At 40.2% G+C, this 27,895-nt stretch overlaps 1 protein-coding gene across 1 annotated transcript in view; it reads right to left on the bottom strand.

Moving 5' to 3' along the window:
* The window catches only part of sema3ab (sema domain, immunoglobulin domain (Ig), short basic domain, secreted, (semaphorin) 3Ab), a 151,504-nt gene extending 124,041 nt beyond the window's left edge, over positions 1-27,463 (bottom strand). The window contains exons 1-2 of the mRNA XM_048610187.1: positions 27,293-27,463; positions 6,826-6,888 (exon numbers count right to left, since the gene is read on the bottom strand). Of these exons, the coding sequence (XP_048466144.1) occupies positions 6,826-6,888; positions 27,293-27,451 (222 nt within the window). The 5' untranslated portion in view covers positions 27,452-27,463. The remainder of the gene's footprint in view (positions 1-6,825; positions 6,889-27,292) is intronic.
* Positions 27,464-27,895: the final 432 nt, after the last annotated feature.

Below are 27,895 nucleotides of genomic sequence, written 5' to 3'. Positions count from 1 at the left end.
AGTGTCAGAATAACATCCGAATTTAAATTCACCTAATTAAATTAATGCAGAACGAAAAAGCTAGTCGGAATAACAGTGACCCAAAAACTACTAGATTGTTGCAAATAAACTTTGTCATTCATTAATGTCATTTAGGGAAGGGAAATCTGCCTTTCTTGCCTGGTCTGACAAACATGCCACTACTCTTGACTCTTAACTGCCCCCGGAAATGGTTACGAGGAACTCAATTATCAGGGAGGCAGTTCATGACTGTGTTATTAAAGTGACCGAGAATGAATACTTCCCTCGACAGAAATTCTCACTGCCTGAGAATGAATCAAAAGGAACATAATGAATTTGTTCAACATGGTGTTAGGAGGCACCAAGAACCCTACAGGCAAGCTATTTAAAAATGTTCATCCATTATATGCAAACTAGTTACTGTCTGTCTTTGTTAGTTGTTGATTAAATTCTGGGTTTGTCAGTCTATTTTCTGCTTCCTACAATGGATTTCTGACTTCTCATTAGAAATATTTACTTGGGGTTTTCTTGGCTGTGGAACAATTTCACTGCAGTGATGGTAATCTGGTAGTGAAGGTGGGAGTAAGGTGGAGCTGCTGGATGAAGGGGAAAGGTGAGGGCATCCTGTGGGACGTGGGTTTTTGGGAGCACCCCTGACGGAGCTCAGCAGATTACACTCCTGTGGAACTACAGTCACACTGAACCAGCCCTTCTGAGGCTCTACATCCAAAAAAAGGGGCGGAATGATGTGACAATAAACCACTCAGCCAAGATGCCAACTCTCTGAGCTTCCAAGGCAGCAATGAGCAGTGGAGGTGATGTCCCTAAAACCTCAGCAAAATGTATCTGTAAACGTATTGTAACCCATCCCTATCACTTATTTTAGGGTGATTGTTTTGTTAATTAAGCAACAGGTGAACAAGTATTCAAGTTTCTGAAGATGAGGCATCCCAGACTTGAAACGTTAACTCTGTTTCCCAGAATAACAGATATAATACAATGCTGAAGGAGGCCATTCAGCCCAGCAGCTTGCACTGGTTCTATCACCTGGTATCAATCTCCTGCCTTTCCCATTTTCCTGCACAATACAACTATCCAAAAAAAGCTAATGCCCTCTTGAATGGCTCATTTGAACCTGCTTCCACTACATTTCCAGGCAATGCATTCTTTACCCTAACTACTCACATCACCCTACATTCATTGCATATAAGTTTTAACCTATTCCCTCTCATTCTTGTTTTTCTTTTACATGCAGAGATAGTTTCACCCTATCTACTCTGTTCAGCCTGTTCTGATTTTGAAAACCTCTCAGATCTCCTCTCAGCCTTCTTCTCTCTCTATGGCTGCTGGAAGATCTGCTGAGCTTTTCCAGCGTTCTGTGTATATTTCAGATTTCCAGCATTTGCAATATTTTGCTTTTAGTCAAGCATCCAAGCTTGTTATTTGTTTAACTCGATGTGATTGAACAGTTTTCAAGATGTTGTTATAATGCTATATAACAATAGCAACGTTTAGAATATTTCTCAAAGTGATTAACATGGACATTACAGACAGAAAGCTACTTCATGCTCTCCACCAGAATTTTTTTTTAAATCTGGTAGAAAAAAAGAATTCCAAGGATAAATTCTGTCAAAGTAAGTGTCAATCATCATAGACAAACATCAGAACCATTTAGTAAGGAGCCTCTTGACATTTGTGGAATAATTTTTATGTTGAATGTTTCAAATTTTGAATGATTTTCTTTGTACACTTTAAGGATTTGAATTCTTGAAGCTCAAATATAATTGGGTGCATTTGGACAGAGATTGTGAGGAAGTAGAGTTACATATAAAAGGAATCAGCATTCCAATGTTGGGTCAGTTATAGTGAGAGTCTATGGAATACTGGGTGACAGTATCAACATTTCACTTTCAAAGTCCAGTCTGGCTTGAGTCTGCATTGTTGTGGTGAGAGCATTCACTTTCTGATGCTGGTTACTGCCAGATCACTGAAGAGGTGAACTTATTTACTTTTAATAATGCCAGAATTTGGTTTTGAGGAGACCTTTGAAGTGGTTTCTATTGGATACCTTTATCTTGTGCCAGAAAAAATTCTGACAGTTGAAAAGAAACTTGAACACACCCTTTTCACTTTTTTATCAAAGCAATATCATAAATCATTAGCTATTGATGAATTTAATACTTCTTATAAAAATTCTCATGATTAATATTCCATAATTAATATATGTTTAACTTCCTTCAAGTATTTAATGGTTTATAAAATAATCATTTACATTCATTATCCCAGTTCAAAGACATTTGGAGCTGTCAATCGAATTGTGAACCGACAGATAATGCACTTTGACACCTACAGTTTGTGAATTCAACCATGCAGTACAAATCCTATAATGGCTTATGTCAACAGGCAGGGTGAAATAGCATGCATCTTTTAACAATGCTGACAGTTGATTTTCTTCAATATTGAAAAGATGGGAGATTTAAATAAATTGACAGCTTGACAGATCTCTTGACATATTGCTTTGACATTTCCAATAAACCTGACAGTTCCTGTGACTTTATCCACTTTGCACTTACCTTTGTGTCTCCTTTAGTAATTCTGAATGGCACTGTATCTCTCCCAAATGACACCTCACTTGTCCCAAAAGACTTCCCAAGACTTTAGTCAAAAAGGGGTATCCTACCTCCCAAAGAACTCGAGTAGGTGTAGACCATCTTTGGAATGTTCTAAAATGCACCAGTCAGTTTTTGGACATCAGCTAGTGAAAATGTATTCTAACTAAAGGCAGGTGCAATTTGCCTGGTCCCCGTAGTTTTAAGTTGCCCACACATACAACATTGGGAATTGAAGAAAATAAGTGTGGATGCTAGTAATGCACAATGAAACACAAAGCACTGGTGATGCACAAGCTGGTCAGTTCACAACTGAAAAAGAGTAAGACAGGCCATTACATTAAATATAGCTTCTTCAAAAACCATGTGCTAAACCAGAGTCTGATCCAAGTCATAAATGTTGTTAAAATCTGAAGCTATTTATGCATTTTTGAATCCTGCTGTGTTTTTAGTAACACTTTTTCCTGTCGTCGTCTCACCAATGCTTTCTTCAGAAAATTCACATTTAGACAACAACTACCTGCCAGCAGGTTCACAGTTCTACGTTAAACTACATTTGACATCGATCTCACATTAGACAGTGTCATGGACTAGACAGAAAAAAGGAAACAATGCAATGTTGACAAATAACATCTTCTTCCCCCAAATGTCAATGATTAATGTTCTTTAAATTAAATATCAAAGGTCCTGAAAGTGAGTGAGACATTCGCCTGGGTGCTCTGAGGAGTGGTACTCACAGTAAAATTGTCACTAAATCCTATTTTTCTCCATTAGTCCTGAGCTCCATACTTCTAACCAGGAATTCTGATCGTTCAGAACAACTCTTTCAGAAATGCAGAGCATTGCTGAAATGAAAAGAGATCTCCCAAAGAGTGGGATAGTTAGGAGAAGTCAAACCACATCCCCTTCTGCAGCAGGCTTTGTGCCATGTTCTGGAATTTAAATATCCAGAAGCACATTCTGACACTGGGACAGTCCCTGTCAAAGGGCATGTATGTAAGCAAAGTGTAGGGTAAGCGTGCCTGTTAGTTACAGGTTAGGATGTCAGCTGGGGTAAGGTATCAGCTAAATATGGTCCTGGCTGGACACGGTGCCATCTACATAGGGTGCCAGGTAGGAAGGTGCTAGGTGGGTAGAATATCAGGTAAATTGGGTGCCAGGTAAAAACAGTGTCAGGTAAAGAGAGTGCCAGGTAAGTGATGGAGCTTAGGGTAGGTCAGGGATGGGGGGATGCTGAAGCCAAAAGACTCAGTGGATGTCGGAGCTGGTGGAGGAAGGAGTTGTCAGGCTCTGTGGCATGTGTTGTTGTTTGGTCCCAGAGCCTTAGGCTGGTAGCAGGGAATGTGGGGGAATGGGATGGGGAGAGTTGATTATCAGAGGTCAGTGCAGTGTAGGAGCTTTTGGGGAGGTGTACTTGTTGGGAGGGTGGGCATTATTGTGAGACATGATGGGGTGAATAGCAAAGGTCTTTTCTCTGGGATTGGGGAGAGAGGGCATCTTTTTAAGGTGAGAGGAGAAAATTTAAAAGGGACCTGAGGGACAACATTTTCATGCAGAGAATGGTTCATATGTGGAATGAACTGGCAAACGAAGTGGTAGATACAGGTACAGTTACAAATTTGAAAAGACATTTGAACATGCGCATCAATGGGAAAGGTTTAGAGAGACATGGGTCAAATGCAGGAAAATGGGGCTATTTTAGTTTGGGAAACCTCGTTGGAATGGCTTGGTTGCACCGAAGGGTCTGTTTCTGTTTCTATATGACTCTGTGACTCTATTTGGGGTCAGCTGATTAATTGCCAGAGTCAGGTTTTCTTTAAAAATGTTTTACTCATTCCTGGGCATCTATTAACAGAGGCCGCACAGTCAGAATTCTCCAACATTGAAAGCTTTTTTCAAAGGGTTCCAGTCACAAAGGAGTTGCTCATCAGAATCTTCAATCTCCCCAGGAATTCCCAAGGAGTCTGCTATGTCTGGGATTCCCTAGGGTCCTGAGGAACAAGCCCAGTCTGTGGTTCTGGAAGGACTCTCCGGTAGTCAAATCCTGGGCTATTATTTCTGTGGCAGCTTATCCTTCAGTTAGCACAAATAAAGCTGCTGGCAGAATCGATGAATAAACAAGCAGACATACTGATCTATTGTAACTGCAGCAGCAGTACCTTTTATAGCCTGTAAATACTGACTGCATATTAATTACTGCCTCCTGTCCAAGAGGCAAAAGAAAACAATCACTCCCACAGCTAAAACAGGCAGCTGCCCATGAGATCAACGCACAAATGGTTTACTCGAGAACACCCAAAAGCTTCTTGATATTCAACTTGATTCATCAGTGATTAAGAAATACTCAAAATCTCATCGGGCCTTCCAAGCGTTAGGTAATTATTGTCTATTCCTGATATTCCTAGCCTCAGTGAATCACATGGCTGGTTTTGGTGCTGTTTCCCTGCCCTCAGATTCCTGTTCCTGCTTTCTATTATTGGACATCTCAATGACCACTTCTCTAATTGCCTGGATGAGATCCTCAAAATGCCTAAGACGAAATAGTTGAACCTGCTCATTAAAGGTATAAAAATAAGTACAACTCCTAATGGCTGTTATCTAAGGCCCCTGACATCCACAAAGTGGCACTGAGACAGTCAGCTATGACATGTGGTGAGTGTGACTGATAGCCAGGGATGTATCATGTGGCACACACACATGCTGACTGAGAGACAGAATGTCTGCATGTGACCTCCTCTTGAACACAGAGGCACTGAACCATCTGAGGTATTGGCTCCACCACTGCTGTCATCAACAGCATGAGTTGACAGGTGTGCTTCTGAGAGGAAGCACTGGATCAGGCACATTTCCCTTCACGAAAGACTTGACTACATCACCCAGCTTCCTCCAGTTACCCAGAACAGATCGGTGAATATTTGCTTCATGAAAGTGGGCAGTGTTTCAGTAACAGCTGAGACTCTAGCACAAATGTTCTTACTCAAGGTTTCCATGCCAAGGCTCTGTCACTAGATCTCCCTGAACATTTCATGCTCAGAGCTTGGTTTATAAAATATTTTACAAGTAATTTGTTTTACAAGTTTATATCTGTTTACTAATATACATTTTAATTTATTAGATTTCAACAAACCGATTTTAAGATATTTTTCTGGAGAAATCATTGCTTTAATTTATGCAAACGAGAATCACTGTTTCTTTCAAAATATTTCCAAGAAAACTATCTCAATACTTCAGCCGAAGTATTTGCTTGTAATGCAGGTCAGAACACAGTTAATTAAAAGACGTTGAAACAAGATATTGAAATAATTTACTGGCAGGCAGAAACTTGTATTTTGTTTTCCCCAAGGCATCAACAAAATCTGTTTAGTTTTATGTAAAATTTGGACCTTATCTTGCAGATTGAAATTTAAAACCATCTCCATTGCCAATGAAGCAAGTTGTAGCAATTAGGTCAAGAGGTGAGTAATTCCTCACCTTCAAATATATTCATAGTGATGATTCAGAGGAACAGGTTGGCAAGGACTCAGTGCAGTCTTTATGGGAAAGACCTCGTCCCTGTGCTTTGTGTAGTAACATTGTAAACGGATCCTTTACAAATGTATAAAGACCTGGGTAACAGTTACTGATTCGTCAAAAATGGGGCTATGCTATAACTGTGTGAGATCTTCATTGCCGTGTTATTAATATTAAAATTTAATTCCTTTCCTAATTTTACTGCTGGAAGTGAGGATACTTTCAACTTTGAACTGAAGAAGAATTTGTTGTTCAATGTCGACCATTTTTACTTGCCAGAAAAAGAGGGTTATCTACTCTCTAACCAGTTGAATTTTACAATGGTTTTGTAAGAAACTTTACAGAGAGTGAAGGAGTTCCTGACAATTTAGGTTAATGTTGACACCTGATGCCAATGCAAGGAAAATGTTTATGAATAGGAAACTAATTTATCAACATCTTCCTCTTGCTACTGGTTAAACATTCCTTCAAAGGTGTATTGTAATCACAAAATCTCAACCTGTCATTCTGCATCGTCCAGTTTGACCATGTATTCTGAATAAAATATTTAATGATCCAATTCTTCAACATCAAAGTGAGCAGTTTATCCAGACATACTGTTTCACTGATACTGACAATGTGCTTGCCCTGTTGCTAAACTACAATATCAGTGTAACACAATACACAAAATAATAAAACTAGAATATTAGCAGAATGTTATTCTTACCACAAGATCCTTTCCTGCCCATTTGCATTCATCTCTTCTGGTGGGTGTTGGAGGCCACACAATCTGAAATATCAGCCAAGAAATAAAAACTGTTTTTAAGCATAATATTGACACTTTTTTAATTTAGTTCAAATGTCATTAGGTCGTTTGTGGTTCAGCAATTGCACTGTTCCTCTGAATCCTAACCAGTTTTCTCGATACTCAGATAACTATCAAAGTGAAACCTGAAAATGCAAAACATCTATTTACTAAGATGCACAATTCAATTTTAACTGTGAAATAGGATCTAAATTAACTGTTAATGCTGATTGGTTAGATTTGGTTCTAACGTACAGCCCATATTCCTTTACAGAGCCTGCGACTAAGGTTCTGGGCTTAAAAACATTTGACCATCATTAACTTCTTCCAACCGAACAGAGATTAATTGAAATAAGGTTATTTTTCTAGTGGTGCTTTGGGGATTCACAAAATGGGGTGAGGGGAGTATACACAAGGATATATAACATAGGAATGTCTACATTGTATATTCTACTTACAAATACTTAACATATTTGGATCAAACTCCTTTCTTATTAAATAAGCATGTGCCAAGCAGATTAAAACAGAGACAAGCTTGTTGTCCAAAAATGACAGCAAATTCTTCTTGTAGTTAAGCAAAGACAAGCTGAAGATGGGAAGTGCACGACGAGGACTAAAATTGGTTGATATTTCTGTTACATTAGAATATTTGATGCTTAGTGAAAGGAAATAATCTGTCATTTTGTAAAAAATTCCTATAGATGGAACGTTGGTCATTTACTTATCCTTTTCTTCATCTTATAAACATGTAATTAACAGCACAAATGGAGGTTAATAAACCATGAGGGGCTCTTGTGCTAATTGAAATACTGCAATTCAGAAGTGCAAAGAATAAATCCTACAACAAATTGATAGCACTTTTTAAATCGTTAATGCGTTACACTTTATATCGTGACATCTGTAAACTATGATAAGTGCTTATTAAGAAAACTTTAATTATTGGAGAACTTGATTTTGAAGCACTAGTTTTGTAGTTACCTCATTCAGTAAACAAATATGAAGTTTATGTTTTTAACATTAAAATCATACAACTTATAAGTGCACAAATATCTCAGATGTATAACATCCCATGACAGATTTTTAATAACTTTAATTTATGACCACTTTCCATAATTTTCTACATAATGCTTTGAAAGATGAATAACAATTGCTCATGAAAAACTCAATAATTCCCAAGATGCTTTCAGTGCAACTAATGTTTCAATTTGGTCAAATAATTTTTTATACTGACACTAGAAGAAATATTTATAACATATTAAATAACAGTGCAGAGAAACAAATTAGTCCATTAGCATTTGTTGAGGGGAAGGGAATAAATACAATGGAATAAATATAACTACATATATTGCTCAATTTAAAATCTTCTTTTCACTATCATTATAAAAACGTAACTGTTTTTGTTAAGATGCCAGATGGAGGAAATTGTTATATGTTTGTAACACAAATATCTCTATGATAAACCCACAGCTCTGTTTTCTTAATCTTTAAACTAGAAATCCAAGTACCAGGACTTCAGAATTGTTAAGTTTATTTTAAATAAAATGAAATATGTATATAGTTTTTTTTCAAATCAGCAACCTCCCTTTATATAAATTACAAGACAGTTTGACAGACAAATTCAATATGCAACCACAGAGATAATTCTTTGATGTTTATTTTGAATTGCTTGGTGTGCCGGGAATGTAAAGTCATCTATGCCAATGGGTGGCCGATTGGGATCAGTTAAGTACCTTTAAGACATAGTTAAGTACAATTTTTTTTTTCTTGTCCTGCTACTGAGTTTGGAATTTACAGATACATGTGTGGGCTGATTGACACTCAGAGCCAAGACCCACTTTGGCTATTTGCATGAAGTTTGTCTTTATCAAGACATGTCAGTGAGGAATGGAACATTTTTTCTTTTTTGTTTTTCTCACAGAGTTAAAAATGTAGCTTTGATTATACCCAGGATAGAGTTCGTTCCACAGTGTTGCAGCAATACGTTCCAAATCCATTCTCACATGACAGTGTTCAATTGCATCAAAGGAAAACTTCCACTCCCTAAGCAAACTATCTGTACATCCATCCAATCTTTTATCGCAATTTCTTTCACTCAATATGATGCAGATTAACCACCTAATCTAGTTCAGTTCCATACAATGGGGAATCTTTCCAGAAGAGGTTGTTTAAACTGAGCTCCAAAGGTTAAGAACGTGAAAATTCTACATTCTTAGAACTTGCTTCGTTTAGCAGTGTAGGAGTTTAAAAACGATTCAATATTGTGTTACATTACTTTAACTATCTTCTTTTGTTCGAGAATACAGCATTGGAATTATTAAACAAGTGCAATTCGCATCACAAAACTATTAAATGCACTCAGATTCCAGAATGTTTATTTGACTATGAGACAGGAGTAGACAATTTTAAGTTTGCAAACATGTGCTCTCTCTCTTCAGTATTCATATACAATTATACAGTGTAAATTCTCACAGGTATCTCTCAGTTAACAGAGAGCAATTGCAAGTTCATAGTCCAACAGTTCCATTGAGTGGAAATGGTGAAAGAGGACCCTTCCTTTGTGTGAAGTCTTGTAGAATTGACTCCATTCAAAAATTGAGATAACAAGGTGTAGAGCTGGATGAACACAGTAGGCCAAGCAGCATCAGAGGAGCAGGAAAGCTGATATTTTGGGCCTAGACCCTTCTTCAGAAATATCTGAAATTTCTGAACAAGAGTCTAGGCCTGAAACGTCAGGTTTCCTGCTCCTCTGATGTTGCTTGGCCTGCTGTGTTCATCCAGCTCTACACCTTGTTATCTCAGATTCTCCAGCATCTGCAGTTCCTACTATCTCCATTCAAAGATTAGAAGCTAACAGGAATGTTTTGATAAGTGTGCATTTTTTTTGGCACTTAACAAATAATAATTGGTGTGCAATGCCAAAGTCATTTGCATTTTGAATGAACAAGGACAGTGACAATCGCTGCTATGGTAGTTGTAGAATTAGAACAACTGCAGATGGAAAGCGCAAAAGCCTGTGTTAAATTGGAAGAATTTCTGGATCTGTTTGGTTTCTCCTGCATCTGCCGAGTAGGAGTGTGGCACAGTCAGGGTCAACAAAGACAGAGGAGCTGTCAGTGGAAGTTGTTAAGATTTCAAGTTCTTGCAAACAGGTAGCTCAGCAATGTCTGCCGTGTGTGTTATAGGTGTGACTGGTCACGCACAACTGACTGTGTTTCACCGGCTGTCTTTCAGAAGGGAATAAGAATGGCTGTGAAGAACTGATGGACAGCAACAAGTACAGACGAACACATTGGCGATGAGAAATTAAATATGAAGGCTTTGGGATCCAGAAAGAGAGAAGAATGTTCAGCACGTGCACTGTTGAAAATTATTTCAACAAAGGTCAGTTGAAGCTAATGTTTTTCACAAATCTCTTTCTACTGCCACTTGTTATCTCAAAACCTCAGAATAAAATATTTAAATGTTGCCACAAAAATGTAGCCACCTTTACTCTTAGCATCAGTTATCAATTAAAGCCACTGAAAATTAGGGCTTGTACTCTACTTTGAAGCCTGAGACGTCTCTACTGACTAAATGAAGTGTTGCGTGTTTTCTAAGTCAAGCATTCATTTCTCAACTGCAAAGCTGTGGATTACTCTCCTATCATTGTATATCTTTCAAATCCACCTGCCCAGCTGAGATGTGTTTTCTCAGTTTACACTGGAGCCAGTCTGGGCTGAACTGTCTCTCAGAAGCAATAAGTGTTTCATTTCAGGATCTTTAACAACCTGCTGCAGCTTGTTTCTGTTAAAGAATTTCCTGAAATCAAAATATGCCACTTCAATAAAAGAAAAGTCTGTTGGATGTTTGTAAAAACTTACTTTTTTGAACATTATTATTAAGCACAAATACAGGAAGCTTTATCTAACCCTGTGAAAGGAATATACCAAATAGAAACAGTCATGAATCAATTGACCTTTTCAGACTGTTTCATTATGCAGCAAAATTATGTCTGACCTCTTACTTCTTACTCAATCCCTTTATAGAGCCATAGAGTCAGTGTGGTACAGCACAGAAACAGATGCTTCAGCCCAACTTGTCCATGCTGACCAGATATTTCAAATTAATCTAGTCTCATTTGACAGCATTTGGCCCAAATCCATCTGAACCCTTCCTATCCATGTACCCATCCAGATGCCTTTTAAATGTTATAGTTGTACCAGCCTCCATCACTTTCTCTGGCAGCTCATTCCACATGTCTTCATTGTGACAATATCCAAAAATCTACTGATCTCTGTCTTGAATATACTCCACGGTTGAACAATCATAGGCCTTTAGACAGAGAATTCTGAAATTTTACTGACCTTCAGTGAAGAAATGTATTCTCATCTCAGTCCTAAATAACTAGCTCCTTATTCAAAAGTTATGACCTTCAGTTGTGGACTCCCGAGCCAAGGAGAAACATCCCCCCAGCATCTACAATATCAAACCCCTTAAGAATCTTTTGTATTTCAATGGATTACATCTCATTCTTCCCAACTCAAGGGAACATGGATCCGTTCATACTCCAACTCTCTTCAGAGGATAATCCTCATCCTAGAATAAAGTCTCACAACCTTACATCAGACTCTCTCTCTCTCAGGAAATTGTTTCCTTCTTTTGCAAAGGAAACCAACACTGTAACACAATCCTTCAGGCAGGATCTCATCTCAGACTATTGTCATCCTTTTTTTTTAAACTCTTACTCTCCAAACGCCTTGTAATAAAAGCTAAAATGCCATTTGCTTCTCAAATTCTTGCTGTACCTTCTCAGTTTCTTGGGATTTGAAAATTAGTCTGTTTTTTTCTATTCTTGCTAACAAAGTAGATAACTTCTTATTTCATCACATTATAACCCATCTTTCATGTTCTTGCTCATTCATTTCGATTTCTAAATCTTTTTAGCAGCCTCTTTAAATCCTCCTGATACTGTATCCTCACATTTCACTCTGCATCGTCTTTGGAACAAACCTGGATACATTGTACTCAATCCTCTCACATAAGAAACAAACATAAACTGGAAATATTTGAGGCCTAAGTCCTGATCCTTGTGGTACCCCACTAGTTACAGCTAACCAACCTGAACATGTCCCATTTATTCCTACTCTCCATTTGTGTCAGGGTATTGCTGCTATTTACTGGGGCCAACTGCAACGTTGCCCCATTTTGGCCACAGGAAGTGGCAGTGATCACCAGGTTCAATATCATTATCATCTGACTGTGACAGAGGCAGATCCTGGCTGGCAAAAAATAAGCAACTCCCAGTTGATGTTAGGGTCTCATTGTCTCATTTTCATCCGGTTCTGCTGTCATATTATCCAAACTAAAGCAGGATTCCACAGGGTTCTATTGTGTACAGCAATGAAAATAATAGGGCAGTTAAATTTACAGCACACTAACATGTGACTGTTTTTACTTTATTGTGTTCTTATCAAGATGAATATTTTGATGGCACAGAATGAAATTCTGCTTTTGATTCTTGCACACAACGTCAACCTGAAGCATTTCCAAATCGGGTAAAGCACAGCTAAACATTAATTGAAGCACTTTCTAATCGATTCCAGCAACATGCGTAAGGCTAAACTTTAGTAAAGGAGGCTTATGTGGGATACCTTTGTTCAATCAAATTTAGATAAAAGATCACTTTGCATAGGAACCTCAAAACATCAGTCTTGACTCAACATTAACCCAACTTCCCTGAGTTGAAAAGCCACTCATCCTACCTCCCAATATCACATACACACATAGCTATGTCTATGACTTTATGATATAAATACAGAATTGAAGTAGGCCATTCAGCCCCTTGAGCCTGCTCTGACATTCAGTAAGTTCATGGTTGATCTGTTTATATTTCAAATTCAACATTTCTACCTACCTCTGATAACCTTTGATCTCCTGCCTAATGAAGATCAATCTACCTGGATTTGAAAATAACCAATGATGCTGCATCCACTGCCTTCTGAGGCAGAGAGTTCCAAATTCACACAACCCTCAGAGCAAAAAAATCACATCTCTGTCCTGAAACGGTGACCTCAGCTTTTAAAACAAAAGTCTCTAGTCTGCACTCACCCAAATGAGGCAACATCCTTTCCATGTCCATCTTGTCAAGACAGTTCAGGACCTTAAACACTTCACTTAAGTCACCCCTCACTCTTCTGAACTCCAATGGATAAAGTCCAGCAGGTTCAACCTTTCCTCATAGGACAACCTACTTATTTCAGATGTCAATCCAACAAACCTCCTCTGACATATTTACATCTTTCCTTAAAAAAGGAGACCAAAACTGCAGAGTGTTCAGGATGTGGTCTCACAATGCTCTGTATCACTGAAACATTACATCTTTCTTTTATGTCCAATTCCTCTCATAACCAGCAATAGCATCCCATTAACCTTCTTGAATGTGTGCTATAGCTGCAAACTAACATTTTCAGACTCATGTACTGGAACAACTAGATTGCTTTGCACCTCAGAATTCTGCAATTGTTCTCATTTAAGTAATACACTTCTTGGCATTCTTCCTGCCAAACTGAACAATGACACTTTTTCCCACATTATAGTCTATCTGCCAGATTTTTGTTGTGTCACTCACCAATCTATATCCACATGCAAACTCCTTGTGTCTTCTTCACAATACACTTTCCTACTCATCTTGGTGTTATCTATGAACTTAGCAACCAGAATGTCACTTCCCTCAATTAAGTCATTGAAACAAATTGTTAAAAGTTGAAGCCTTGACGCAGACCCCTCTGGAACTCCACTCATCACCTCCTGTCAAAGAATAGAACCATTTATATGCACTGTCTGTTTTGGTAAGTCAGCCAAAACACTATCCACAGTAATACTCCCAACCCATGAGCATATACTTCCTCCAATAACCTTTGATGTGGCATCTTATCAAATGTCTATTAGAAGTCCAAGTTCCATATATCTGCAGACTCCCCTTCACCCTATTCATGTTACCCATCCAAAGAATTTCAATAAAATAGAGAACAATGATTTCTCTTTGACAAAACCATGCTGACTCTTCCTGATCACCTTGAGTTTTTCAAAGTTCATAGCTATAATCTCATCAATGATCAGTTCTAATGCCTTCCCTATGGCAGATTTGAAACTAACTGGCCTATAGTTTCCTGTTTCTAACTCCCTCCCTTCTGGAACAGAGGGGTTTATTTGCTACTTTCAAATCTTTACTGAATTGAGGAATTCAGTTGGCAGTTCACCAATCAGAGGGATTCCTAATCTACTTGTTTAAAATGTCTTTCTCTCATGTCTTGATGTAGATTTTTAAAATAAATGGTTGAAAACATCCAATCAAAAGAAGACAAAGACCTTTCAGACAAGTGTTTTTCAACAATTGTATTTTTTTTTTAATTAAACAGCATGGAAGCAACGATTTCACCATGGAAGCTTGCATCGAAAACAGCTCATGAAAAAAACATTTGAAAGTCCCTGCACATAACTTACGGCTGTTACCCCAATATTTATATTGACTGCACCACTATGTGGAAACAAGCTGTCAATAAGTCATCCAGTAAATCCCATTGGAATAGCAAATGTCTAAGCTGCTGCCCAAATGGAAAAAAAAAGCACAAAAGTGGAAATTGGGTATGGTGGGAGGTACTTGGATCAGGAAGAAAATACTTGTTGAAACTGTAGGTTTTGATTTGGATTTTAAAGGAGGTGTTTAGCAATTACATTCCACAGAGTGGAGCCAAAGCATCTGACTGCTCCACCACCAATGACATGTCATAGGATAGCAGAGAAACAGGCAAAGATGAAAATCAGAGAGCTGCCAAATGAGGCTAGAGGTCAGAGGAGACTATAGGAATTGGGTGGATATGAAAAGGTGAGGAGCTAATACCTTAGTCAGCAGACAGCTAATTCCATCAGTGAGGGTGATGAAGGATGTGTACTTACTGTGGAATTAACGCTAGGCAGCTACATGTCGAATAAAGTGAAACTTTTTGACAGCAGAGAACAGGAGGAGATTGGGACAATCAAGTTGTTAAACGGTAGACACATGGGTAAGGGAAGATCAGACAGGTCAAGTTGTGTTAGAGTAATTAGGTTTGGGTAACTAATGCTGGGTTTGCCATAAGTGCCCACAACCATTTCAAAATAAAAATGGTCAAAGTAATCTGTATTTTTAGGGTTAAAAAGCAGCTCAGAGTTGAACAGAATGCCAAGGTTTCATACAGTTGGCCAAAACCCGAGAGAATTTACAGGGAATAGAATGGAGTATGCACAATTTGTAGCGGTGGCAGAAAGAGTTGCTTCATCCTTCCCAGAGTTAAATCAACTCAGCTCCTCCATGACTTAACAGGCAGTCTGATAAAACATAACTTTGTGATGGATTGAGAGAATTAGTGAAACTACATCATCAACAGATCTGTGAAAATTGACTCTGGTTCATCAAATGACACTGCCAAAGGACAACATGTAAGATAGAGGAGGACTTCAAGGTCCAAACCTCAACAACTCTGGAGATACCTGTGTGGGAGCAGAAAAGAAGCAATCGATGAAGAGGTTCAAACTGAATTTGAACAACTACAAGGAATCACACTAGGGCAGTCTCATAAAACTGGACAGTGGGTGAGAGACAAGGATAACATGATGGTGGTTGATGAAAGACATTGCAATAACATCATTATATGAACAAATGTGCCACCATTTTTCCTCTCTCTCAATTTTGGCAGTTAAAAATAAAACTGTGGAATTACTGACCTGCAGCAGAATAAAATAAATCATTCTAGCCTCTTATTAATAATGCCCCAGGAACCCTGCAGGCAGCTACGTGGGTATCCTTTCACCTCTGTATGTTAAAAGTCACTCTATATTTGAGGAACAAATTACTCCAAGAGTAATTGTAAAGGAACATATGAGACACTGTGCAGAAGGAATTGATGAAATGCTATCAATTTAATAGGATTACGTCACATCTAACAACTCGCAGAAATCAGTCACATTTATATTCGCAGACCTCTGAAGTAACAATAATCTAGTTCATGAAGTGTTTAAGCACACTTTACAGTTCGGAAATTATTAATTTTCTGTTTAAATTGTTTATTTTCACTTGGTTTCAAACAGATGAATCCCTTCATTCAGCAAGCAAAAAAGGAATTTTATTCAAACATATTAAGTGTTTGAATGTTATTAATGAGTAGTTGCAATTCAACATGTTTAACACCCTTTAAAATGTTACAAAACTCAATTTGTAGCCTGGGAATTCTATAAATAATCATCACTGAAAATCACTGAAAGTGATTATCATGAAACATGCAATCTCTGTGTCAATATACATACTGCAGGAGCACTCTATATGAACATATGATGCTACAAAACTAAATAAATTATCTCATAAATCTAAGCAATAAGAAACAGCAAACTCATGACCATTGTCATCCAGAAGGACAAGGGCAGCTGATATATGGAACCACCACTCCTACAAGATCCCTTCCAAGTCACTCACTATTCAGACTTGGAAATACATCGCTGTTCCTTCAGTGTCACGGGTCAAAACCCTGGAATTCCCTCCCTAAGGGCATCATGGGTCTACCAACAGCACATGGGCTGCAGCAGTTCAAAAAGGCAGCTCACCACCACCTTTCTCATGGGGTTACTGGGACAGGCAATAAATACTGGCCCAGTCTGTGCCACCCAGATACCTTGCAAAATTACAATAAGATAATTAATGAATGTGTAAATATATTTTCAAGGCAATGGATTAAATATAAAACCAGAAAGTACTGGAGAAACTCAGCAGGTCGAGCAACATCTATGGAGAGAGAAACACAGTTGATGTTTCACATGCAATATGACAAATTCTGAAGAAGATACACTGGATTTGAAATGCTAGATCCATTTCCCTCTCCATAGAACCAGCTAGATTGGCTGCGTTTCTCCAGAATTTTCTGTTTTGATTTCAGCTGTCAGTATTGATCGTACTTTGCTTTAATTTTAAGCAATCAGTATAGTTATTGTTACATGAGATAATGGTTCTGATGGAGTTAATGTTCATGTTACGTTCATAGAATCATAGAATTCCTACAGTGTGGAAACAGGCTGTTCAGCCTGATAAGTCCACACCAACACTCTGAAGAGCATCCCACCCAGTCCCATCCCCCTACCCTTTCCCTGTAACCCTGCATTTCCCATGGCTAACACACCTAATCTATACATCTCTGAACACTATGGGCAATTTAGCATGGCTAATTCACATAGCCTGCACATCTTTGGACTGTGGGTGGAAACCGCAGCACCTGGAGGAAACCCATGGAGAGACGGGGAGAATGAGCAAACTCCGCACAATCAGCCAAGGGTGGAATTGAACTTGGGTGACTGGCGCTGTGAGGCAGCAGTGCTAACCATCTAACCTTTCTATTGATGTCACACAGTCTGGAGACAGGGAGCTCTGTTCTAGCAGCAGATGTACCTACACCAGCTCCCAGATGTCCCAGTGATTCTGCCTAACCAATATAATTGTGTCTATTGCTGTCGTGCAATTAACCTTCTTGTTATCTAAGAGCAGTACCTCCTCTGTGTAAACTCCACAGTGGTAAATCCACTATCAGAAATCATTAGATGGTCCTAAGGCACAGCAAAGACAAGGAGAATTGGTGGCAGTGAACAACTTAAAATAACCCTCATGTAGCACCACACACTGACAGAAGTGACACCAAAGTCGGTGGAGTTGTGGATAGTGCGGAAGGATGTTGCAGGTTACAGGGGGACATAGATAAGCTGCAGAGCTGGGCTGAGAGGTGGCAAATGGAGTTTAATGCGGAAAAGTGTGAGGTGATTCACTTTGGAAGGAGTAACAGGAATACAGAGTACTGGGTTAATGGTAAGATTCTTGGTAGTGTGGATGAGCAGAGAGATCTCGGTGTCCATGTGCATAGATCACTGAAAGTTGCCACCCAGGTTGATAGGGTTGTTAAGAAGGCGTACAGTGTGTTAGGTTTTATTGGTAGAGCGATTGAGTTTCAGAGCCACGAGGTCATGTTGCAGCTGTACAAAACTCTGGTGCGGCCGCACTTGGAGTGTTGCATACAGTTCTGGTCACCGCATTTAAGGAAGGATGTGGAAGCATTGGAAAGGGTGCAGAGGAGATTTACCAGGATGTTGTCTGGTATGGAGGGAAGGTCTTATGAGGAAAGGCTGAGGGACTTGAGGCTGTTTTCGTTAGAGAGAAGAAGGTTAAGAGGTGACTTAATAGAGACATACAAGATGATCAGAGGATTAGATAGGGTGGACAGTGGGAGCCTTTTTCCTCGGATGGTGATGGCTAGCATGAGGGGACATAGCTTTAAATTGAGGGGTGATAGATATAGGACAGATGTCAGAGGTAGGTTCTTTACTCAGAGAGTAGTAAGGGCATGGAATGCCCTGCCTGCAAAAGTAGTAGACTCGCCAACTTTAAGGGCATTTAAATGGTCATTGAATAAACATATGGATGATAATGGAATAGTTTAGGTTAGATGGGCTTCAGATTGGTTTCACAGGTTGGCGCAACATCGAGGGCCGAAGGGCCTGTACTGCGCTCTAATGTTCTATGTTCTATGTTCTATGACAAATACTGCAAGGACCACCACCATGAGGAGAGGAAATCCAGAAAACCCAGAAGTAGTTTTAAAATAACATCAAGCAAGTAGATTCATAACTCTAAGAATAAGTATCACTTTAAGAAAATGTAGACCGGCCAAGCAGTGTCACTTCTGGAGCTACTCTACAGCTTTTTATCCTCTACCACCATTCACAAGGTCAGCCCAAGACACAGCGATAGGCAAAGGAGGACCGGTTATGATGAATTACCTTGAATGACCCTTACCCAGTATCACATGGCAGCAAATATCGTGAGAGACAAGGAGTGGTCACCTGGTTAAATATTGCAATTGCTAATGTCAAAATGATTTAAAATACAGGCTATTAATATTTAAATTTATCACCAAACTTAAAAGATTTGGACATTCTTTTTGAGAAATAAACAAATAAGAAATCAGCTGGGATGTTACAAAGTAGCCACTAAAGTCACCTGTTCTGAAAGCAGCGAAACTCAACAGAAGAAAGGTCAATACTAACAGTAACTAACCATAAGTAACATGGTCAGAACTGGCCATAAGAACCCAAAAAAAAGCTTCCCAAAAGTTAATTATCTAAACATGAAAATTATTCACCTGAAATGCACAGTTTTCAAATGGACTTCAAAATGTCTCTTGGGAATGAGATTTCTCAATAAGAGGTATTGCGAGAACAAAGATTTAAATCCAAATCCCATATGGGAATTGAAGTGTTGAGAGTCCCCTTTTTCTAAAACAAAGGACAACAGGGGAACTCCAACAATGGACTATCAAAATTCTGAGTTAAAACTGGATTGTCTGCACTCTGGCTGAAGATCAGTATTCTGATTATGGAAACTCGCCTCCTGTGAGAAGACAGGACTATAAGCTTAGGTTGTTTTTTGCTATATAAATAAAACAGCAATATCCATTTGGGTATGACTTCTAAGGGGAAGGACTCCTCACAAAATGTAACATCTCTGTTTCTCTCTCTGGTTCTGCACAAGTCATCAGTTCTGATAGAAAACTGCTCCTTATAACAACTGAAATAGCTCAGTCATAAAACCCCCATTGGAACCACCTGGTCAACATTCAACTGCATAATTCCTTCACCAAAGAAATGTAAATGTTTTTGTTTCAATTCCACCTCACCTCACCTTCTAGCCTGTATTTTTGCCTGAATAGAGTCAAACAGCACGAAAACAGACCTTTCAGTTCAACACATCCATGCCGACCACGTATCCCAAACTTAACTAGTCCCATTTGCCAACATTTGGCCCATATGCCTCTAAATTCTTCCTATTTATATACCTGTCCAAATGTCTTTTAAATGCTGTAATTGTACCAGCCTTCACCACATCGTCTGGCAGCTCATTCCATACATGCATCACCCTCTGTGTGAAAAAGTTGCCTCTCAGGTCCCTCTTAATTTTTTCCCTTCTCACCTTAAACCTATGCCCTCTAGTTTTGAACTCCCCCACCCTTGGAAAAAGACCTTTGCTGTACACCTCATCTAAGCCTCTCATGGTTTTATTAACATCTATAAGGTAACCCTGTAACCACCTACGCTCCAGGGGAGAAAAAGTCCCAGCATATCCAGCCTCTCCTGAAAACTCAAATTCTCCAGTCCTGCTAATATCCTTGTAAATGTTTTCTTCACCCTTTCCTGTTTAACAACAACCTTCCTTTAGCAAGAAAACTAGAATTGTACGCAGTATTCCAAAAGTGGTTTAACCAATATCCTGTACAACTGCAACATGATGTCCCAACTCCTGTACTCAAGACTCTGACCAATGAAGGCATGAGTGCCAAACACCTTCTTCACCACCCTGTCTACCTGTGACTCTTTCAAGGAACTATGAACCTGCACCCCTAGGTGCCTCTGTTCAATAACACTCCCCAGGACCTTACCATTAACTGGTAAGGCAAACCAAGGCTGGACTTACACAAAATACAACACTTCATATTTATCTAAATTAAATTCCGTCTGCTGATTTGTGAATGTGCGTGCACATGCATATTTCACAGACTTCAGAACAGGTTTTATCTTTTTAATAATGATTGTTTATTTTTGTTATTGACTGAGTTAACAATAAACTAGCTCCTCAATTTTTATAATCTCAAGAGTTTGCCAGACTTGTGACTTCATAGCTTCAATACTTGATCAGGTATATGTTGAATTCTGCTAACTCTGTTACACCAACGTTACATTAATGATTATTATTCTAGGATTTTAGCACAGAATGACATGGCTAGCAAAGTTCATACTGAAAATCCTTTAAAATGTAATAAGATGCCCATAACTGATTAAACAGCATTATGACTGTAAACCCTAGACTGGTTTACCATTGGTCCTTTTCAAAATCAAATCTCAAGAGTGACACTACTTCAGCTCAAGGTAGGAAAACAGACTTTGACAGAGTTTGTGGGATGGGGATGGAGTTGGGGGACAAGTGGGGACATGTACATTTGAATTGAGTGGGCAAATAGATAGTAAATGCGGATCAACATAGGCATATGGGATACAGAGGTTTGGGAAGTAAGAGATTTAGGGATACAGATTTAAGTTTAAAAGGTGAAACACAAGTAGAAAATCAGGAATATCAATACAAAGCCCATACAGAAATCTGAGTTTGTATAAAATCTCATTTATTCCACAGCTGTACGACTGTGTTTTGATTTATTTATTTGTGGGAAGAGGGTGTCACTGGCTGGCTGGCATTTATTGCCCATCCCTAGGTGCCCTTGAGAATGTGGTGTCATAGAGTCAGACAGCATGGAAACAGACCCTTTGATCTAACTCATCTGTGCCAACCAAGTTTCCCAAACTAAAGCAGTCCCACTTGCCTGTATTTGGCCTAAATCCTTCTAAATCTTGCCCATTCATGGAGCTGTCCAAATGTCTTTTAAATGTAGTAACTGTACCTGAATCTACCGTTTTATAAGGAGTTATAAGGAGGTGGTCACACCCAAGGTACAGGAAAAAGGTAGCTGGGTGACTGTCAGGAGGGGAAAAGAGAAGAGGCAGACAGTGCAGGGATCCCCTGTGGCCGTTCCCCTCAATAATAAGTATACCGCTTTGGATACTGTTGGGGGGACGACCTACCAGGGGAAGGCCGTAGCGGACAGGTCTCTGGCACTGAGCCTGATCCTGTGGCACAGGAGGGAAGGGGGGAGAATAGGAGAGCAATTGTAGTGGGGGATTTGATAGTAAGAGGCACAGACAGGCGGTTCTGTGGACGTGAACGAGACGAACGGGTGGTATGTTGCCTCCCAGGTGCCAGGGTCCATGATGTCTCGGATCGTGTCTTCAAGATCCTTAAGGGGGAGAGTGAGCAACCAGCAGTCATGGTACACATTGGTACCAATGACATAGGTAGAAAAAGGACTGAGAATGTGAAAAACGAGTACAAGGAGTTAGGTTGGAAGCTGAAGTCCAGGACAAACAGGGTAGTTATCTCTGGATTACTACCAGTGCCACGTGATAACGAGGTAAGAAATAGAGAGAGAGTGCAGCTAAACGCGTGGCTACAGGGCTGGTGTAGGAGGGAGGGCTTCCATTATGTGGATAATTGCAGCACATTCTGGGGAAGGTGGGACCTGTACAGTAAGGACAGGTTGCACCTGAACCGGAAGGGCACAAATATCCTGGGAGGGAGGTTTGCTCGAGCTATACGGGATGGTTTAAACTAGATTGGCAGGGGGTGGGGAACCGGATTTGTAATTTAGAGGATGAAGTATTCAGCTTTCCAACAGACACAACAGGGAGTGATGTTGTTTATAAAGAAATGCAGTCAATGGAGGGTAATTGTGGACACAGAGATGGTTGGAGGTGTGTATACTTCAATGCTAGAAATATCGGAAATAAGGCGGGTGAACTTAGAGCATGGGTCAGGACATGGAACTACGATGTTGTGGCCATTACAGAAACTTAGGTAACTCAGGGACAGGAATGGTTGTTGGAAGTTCCGGGATTTAGATGCTTTAAAAGAAATAGGGAGGGTGGAAAAAGAGGCAGGGGAGTGGCATTGCTAGTCAGGGCTAGTATAGCAGCTACTGAAAGGCAGTTCGAGAATGATATGTCTACAGAGTCAGTTTGGATTGAGGTCTGGAACAAGAAAGGAGCAGTCACTTTGTTGGGGTTTTTTTACAGACCTCCTAATAGTTGCAGAGAAGTGGAGGAGCAGATTGGGAGGCAGATGCTGGAAAGGTGCAGAAGTCACAGGGTTGTAGTCATGGGTGACTTCAACTTTCCAAATATTGATTGGAAACATTTTAGTTATAATATTTTAGATGGAGAGGATTTTGTCCGGTGTGTTCAGGAAGGATTCCTGACACAGTATGTAGATAGACCAACGTGAGGAACGGCCACTTTGGATTTGGTGCTTGGCAATGAACGGGGCCAAGTGTTAGACCTGTTGGTAGGAGAGCATTTTGGAGGTAGCGATCATAAATCTGTTACTTTTACAATAGTCATGGAAAAGGATAGGTACATACAGCAGGGTAAGGTTTAGAATTGGGGGAAGGGTAATTACAATTCTATTAGGCAAGAACTGGGTAACATAAAATGGGAACAGATGTTGTCAGGGAAGAGCGCTATTGAAATGTGGAGATTGTTTAAGGAATGCATACTGCGTGTGCTTGATATGTTTGTTCCTAGCAGGCAAGGAAGATGCGGTTGAGTGAGGGAGCCTTGGTTCTCAAGAGAGGTCAAACGACTGGTTAAGAGGAAGAAGGATGCTTATGTCAGGTTTAGGAAACAAGGAACAGAAAAGGCTCTAGAGGGATACAAGTTATCCAGGAAGGAGCTGAAGAAAGGGCTTAGGAGGTCTATAAGGGGGCATGAGAAAACCTTGGTAGATAGGATCAAGGAAAACTCCAATGCTTTTTACACATACGTGAGAAATAAGAGAATGACCACAGAAAGGGTAGGGCCGATCAAGGATTGTAAAGGGAATTTGTGCACGGAGCCTAAAGAGATAGGAGAGGTCCTTAATGAATACTTTTCTTTGGTATTCACAACTGAGAGGGACCTAGTTCGAGAGGAGGACCGTGTGAAAGAGGCTGGTAGGCTAGGGGAGGTTGCTGTTAGTAAGGAAGATGTGCTAGGAATTTTGAAGAAGTTGAAGATAGATAAGTCCCCAGGCCTGATGGGATTTATCCAAGGATTCTGTGAAAAGCGAGGGAAGAGATCGCAGGGCCTTTGGCGATGATCTTTTCGTCCTCACTGTCCACGGGTATAGTGTTGGAAGATTGGAGAGAGGCAAGCGTCATTCCCTTTTTCAAAAAAGCGGAATAAGGATAGCCACGGAAATTACAGGCCAGTTCGTCTTACATCAGTGGTGGGGAAATTATTGGAAAGAGCTCTGAGAGATAGGATTTATGATCACTTGGAAAGGCACAGTTTGATTTGTGATAGTCAGCATGGATTTGTGAGAGGTAGATCATGTCTCATAAACCTTACTGAATTCTTTGAAGAGGTGACCAAACACGTGGATGAAGGTAGAGCAGTGGGTGTGGTATACATGGATTTAAGTAAGGCGTTTGATAAGGTTCCCCATGGAAGACTCATGCAGAAGGTAAGGAGGCATGGGATAGGGGGAAATGTGGCAGATTGGATTCAGAATTGGCTGACCCTTAGAAGACAAAGAGTGGTAGTGGACGGAAAATATTCAACATGGTGCTCAGTTACGAGTGGTGTACCACAAGGATCTGTTCTGGTTCCTCTTCTATCTGTGATTTTTGTAAATGATTTGGATGGAGGAGTGGAAGGGTGGATTAGTAAGTTTGCAGACGATACGAAGGTGGGTCGCATTGTGGACAGTGCGGAGGGCTGTTCTAGGTTACAAAGGGACATTGATAGGATGCAGAGCTGGGCTGAGAAGTGGCAGATGGAGTTTAACCCTGAAAAGTGTGAGGTGATTCATTTTGGAAGGAAAAACTTGAAAGCAGAATACAGGGTTAACGGAAAGATTCTTGGCAGTGTGGAGGAGCAGAGGGATCTTTGGGTTCATGTCCACACTTCCCTGAAAGCTGCCACCCAGGTGGATAGAGTTGTTAAGAAGGCGTATGGTGTGTTAGCTTTCATTAATAGAGGGATTGAGTTCAAGAGCCGTGAAGTTATGCTTCAGCTATACAAAAGCCTGGTTCGGCCACATCTGGAGTATTGTGTCCAATTCTAGTCACCTCATTACAGGAAAGATGTGGAAGAATTGGCAAAGGTGCAGAAGAGATTTATCAGGATGTTGCCTGGAATGGAGGGAAGGTCTTACGAGGAAAGGTTGAGAGAGCTAGGGCTTTTCTCTTTCGAACGACGAAGGATGAGAGGTGACTTGATAGAGGTGTACGAAATGATCAGAGGTACAGATAGAGTCGACAGCCAAAGACTTTTTCCTCGGGTGGAGGTAGCTATTATGAGGGGGCATTGTTTTAAAGTGAGTGGAGGTAGATATAGGGGAGACATCAGAGGTAGGTTCTTTATGCAGAGAGTGGTCGGGGTGTGGTAGTGGAGTCGGCCTCATTAGGGGCATTTAAGCGGCTATTAGATAGGCATATGGATGATAGTATAAGGTAGGGGTGGAGGTTAGATAGACCTTAGGATTAGGGTAAAAGTTCGGCACAACATCGTGGGCCGAAGGGCCTGTACTGTGCTGTACCGTTCTATGTTCTATGTTCTATTTTCTTGGCAGCTCATTCCACACGAGTGGTGATGAGCTGCTTTCTTGAACTGCTATAGTCCATGTGCTGTCGGTTGACCCACAATGCCTCAAGAGACAGAATTCCAGATTGTGATCCAACGACAGTGATACAAAGAATGGCAATACATTTCCAAGTCAGGATGGTGAGTGGCTTGGAGGGGAACTTGTAGGTGCTGGAGTTCCCATATATCTGTTGCCCTTGTCCTTCTAGATGGAAGTGGTTGAGGGTTTGAAAGATGCTGCCTAAGGTGCTTTGGTGAATTTCTGCAGTGCATCTTGCAGATAGTACACACTGCTGCTACTGAGATTTGGTGGTGGATGGAATGGACCTTTGTGGATGTGGTGCCAATTAAGCAGGCTACTTTGTCCTGAATGGTGTCAAGCTTCTTGAATGTTGTTGAAGCTGCACTCATCCAAGCAAGTGGGGAGTATTCTATCACACTCCTGACTTGTGCCTTGTAGATGGTGGACAGGCTTTGGGGAGTCAGGAGGTTAGTTACTCACCACAGTAATTCCTAGCCTCTGATCTGCTCTTGTAGCCACCGTGTTTAGGTGGCAAGTCCAGTTGAGGTTGTGGTCAATGGTAGCCCTGGGGATCTTGATAGTGGAGGATTCAGCGGTGGTATTTGCCACTTGTCAGCCCAAACCTGAATATTGCCTAGATTGTGCAACATTTGAACATGGCGTACTTCAGTATCTGAGGAGTCGCAAATGGTGTTGAACATTGTGCAATCATTAGCGAACGTCCCCCACTTCTGACCTTATGATGGCGAGAAGGTCATTGATGAAGCAGCTGAAGATGGTTGGGCCTAGGACACTACCCTGAGGAACTGTAACCAGCTGATAGTTTGCTCCCTTGATATCCATTGATTCCAGTTTTGCTGTGGTTCCTTAACGCCACACTCAGTTAAATGTTGCCTTGATACCAAGGGCTGTCACTCTCATATCATCTCTGGAATTCTTTTGTCATGTTTGAACCAACGTTGTAATGAAATCAGGAGCTGAGTGGCCCTGGCAGAACCCAAACTGGGCTTCACTGAGCAGGTTATTGCTGAGCACGTGCTGCATGATAGCACTGTTGATGACACCTTCCATCACTTTACTAATGATTGAGAGTAGACTGATGGGGCGGTAATTGGCCGGGTTGGATTTGTCCTGCTTTTTGTGTACAGCTTTTTGTGCAGTTCTGGTTATCCCAATTCAAGAAGAATATACAGAAACTGTTTGAGAGATAATAACAATTAAAATTATAGCAATAAAGAAAGACATGAGATCTAAAAGCTTTCTAACTGGAGCAGAGAGGTTGAAATGGAGATTTAGTAGAGGTTTAACAATTAAAATTTTAAGAGGGTAAACAGAGAAAGGTTATTCCCATCACTTGTCAAATTGTTAACAAGGAAATCTGTGCATTTATTAGGAGAACAATGACCCAAAGTCGGAATGTTTGAACACACATTGCTGTATTTTACCAAATCAGAAATCTGAGGAAGATAACACAAGGCTGCAAAGACAGGACAGGGATTTGTGACTGAAGTAAATAACCGAAGCTGAAACAGGTATGAGTAGAATGGCATCCTTCTGTAATTGTTATGATTGAATGACATCTTTCACATTAGATGTTAAACCTTTTTAATATCTATTTTCAAATTGGACAACCTCTTCTGTTTTCACTGCTCTCGCTGGTATTTACCATGTTCACTACTCCATTCCCCTACTCCTAGTATAACATGGCCTGCTGCTCTTTGCTGTGACCAATACCCTCTTTCAATGCATATATAATCAGCTGTGATGCTGCTATTGTAGAATAGCTGACCCAAAGTGGCTTTCAGAGCTCATTCACGCATCAAAGCTTTTTGAGAGAGCTGGTACCCAGCACATGGAAGCATATCCAGCAATGGGTCTTCACAAGAAATGAAAATTGGCAAGACTGGTACCAGATTGCAAGAACAGGCAAGTCGTTGCTTCCCTATATCTCAGGTGCAGAATCCAAGGTTTATGGACTTAAGGCAAGGTAAGATTATCAGAAAGGACTTCACATTTTCTATAAGACAGGCAGTAAAGGAAGGATTGGAAGAGATGTTTGTTGATCATATTTTTCCACGATTCACAGGCACATACCTTCAAAACATCCTTGTTTATGTTGATCAGATTGAATGAAAATATATGATCTTTGGCCCCGACGAAGAGTCTGCCTTTCTCCTCATCCAACAAGAATGTCTGGTAACCAGAGCTGTTTGCAATTCCAACAAAAGTGACAACACTGTTTAATTCCATCATTTCTGTGGAGAAGAGAGAAAAATCTTGAGTGAAAGATCAAGCGACTGCAATTATTCTGATTGACAACATCATGACACAACAGGTTTTAAAAAAATGTAAAGGCCATGGAGATGTCATAAATTCTGAACATGCAAAAACTTGAAGGGGGGACATGCTTTAGGGAGGAATGCTGTCAAATTGCTTACATTAATACTGCCTGAAGGTGAGCATTTGGGACAGTAAGGCAGCCTTGAGGTTATCGCGTTGAGCAAACACTGCAAGGGGAACAGGGCCAAATTCAAAGTCCAATGGGGAAGTGCAGCTGGACTGTCTTCAGAAATGCCAGCTGCATTCGCTTCTTACTGAAGCTAGTACAATAATGCAGATACAAAAATACTTTTTGATCCAAACCCATCGCTCAATTTAACTCGTGTCAGTTGATAACCATGAAGCTGAACCTCACTC

Source organism: Rhincodon typus, chromosome 22 (assembly GCF_021869965.1).
Source record: "Rhincodon typus isolate 14 chromosome 22, sRhiTyp1.1, whole genome shotgun sequence".
Taxonomy (NCBI): domain Eukaryota; kingdom Metazoa; phylum Chordata; class Chondrichthyes; order Orectolobiformes; family Rhincodontidae; genus Rhincodon; species Rhincodon typus.
The sequence above is the reverse complement of the archived record's forward strand: the minus strand, read 5'-3'. Positions and strand labels throughout refer to the sequence as shown.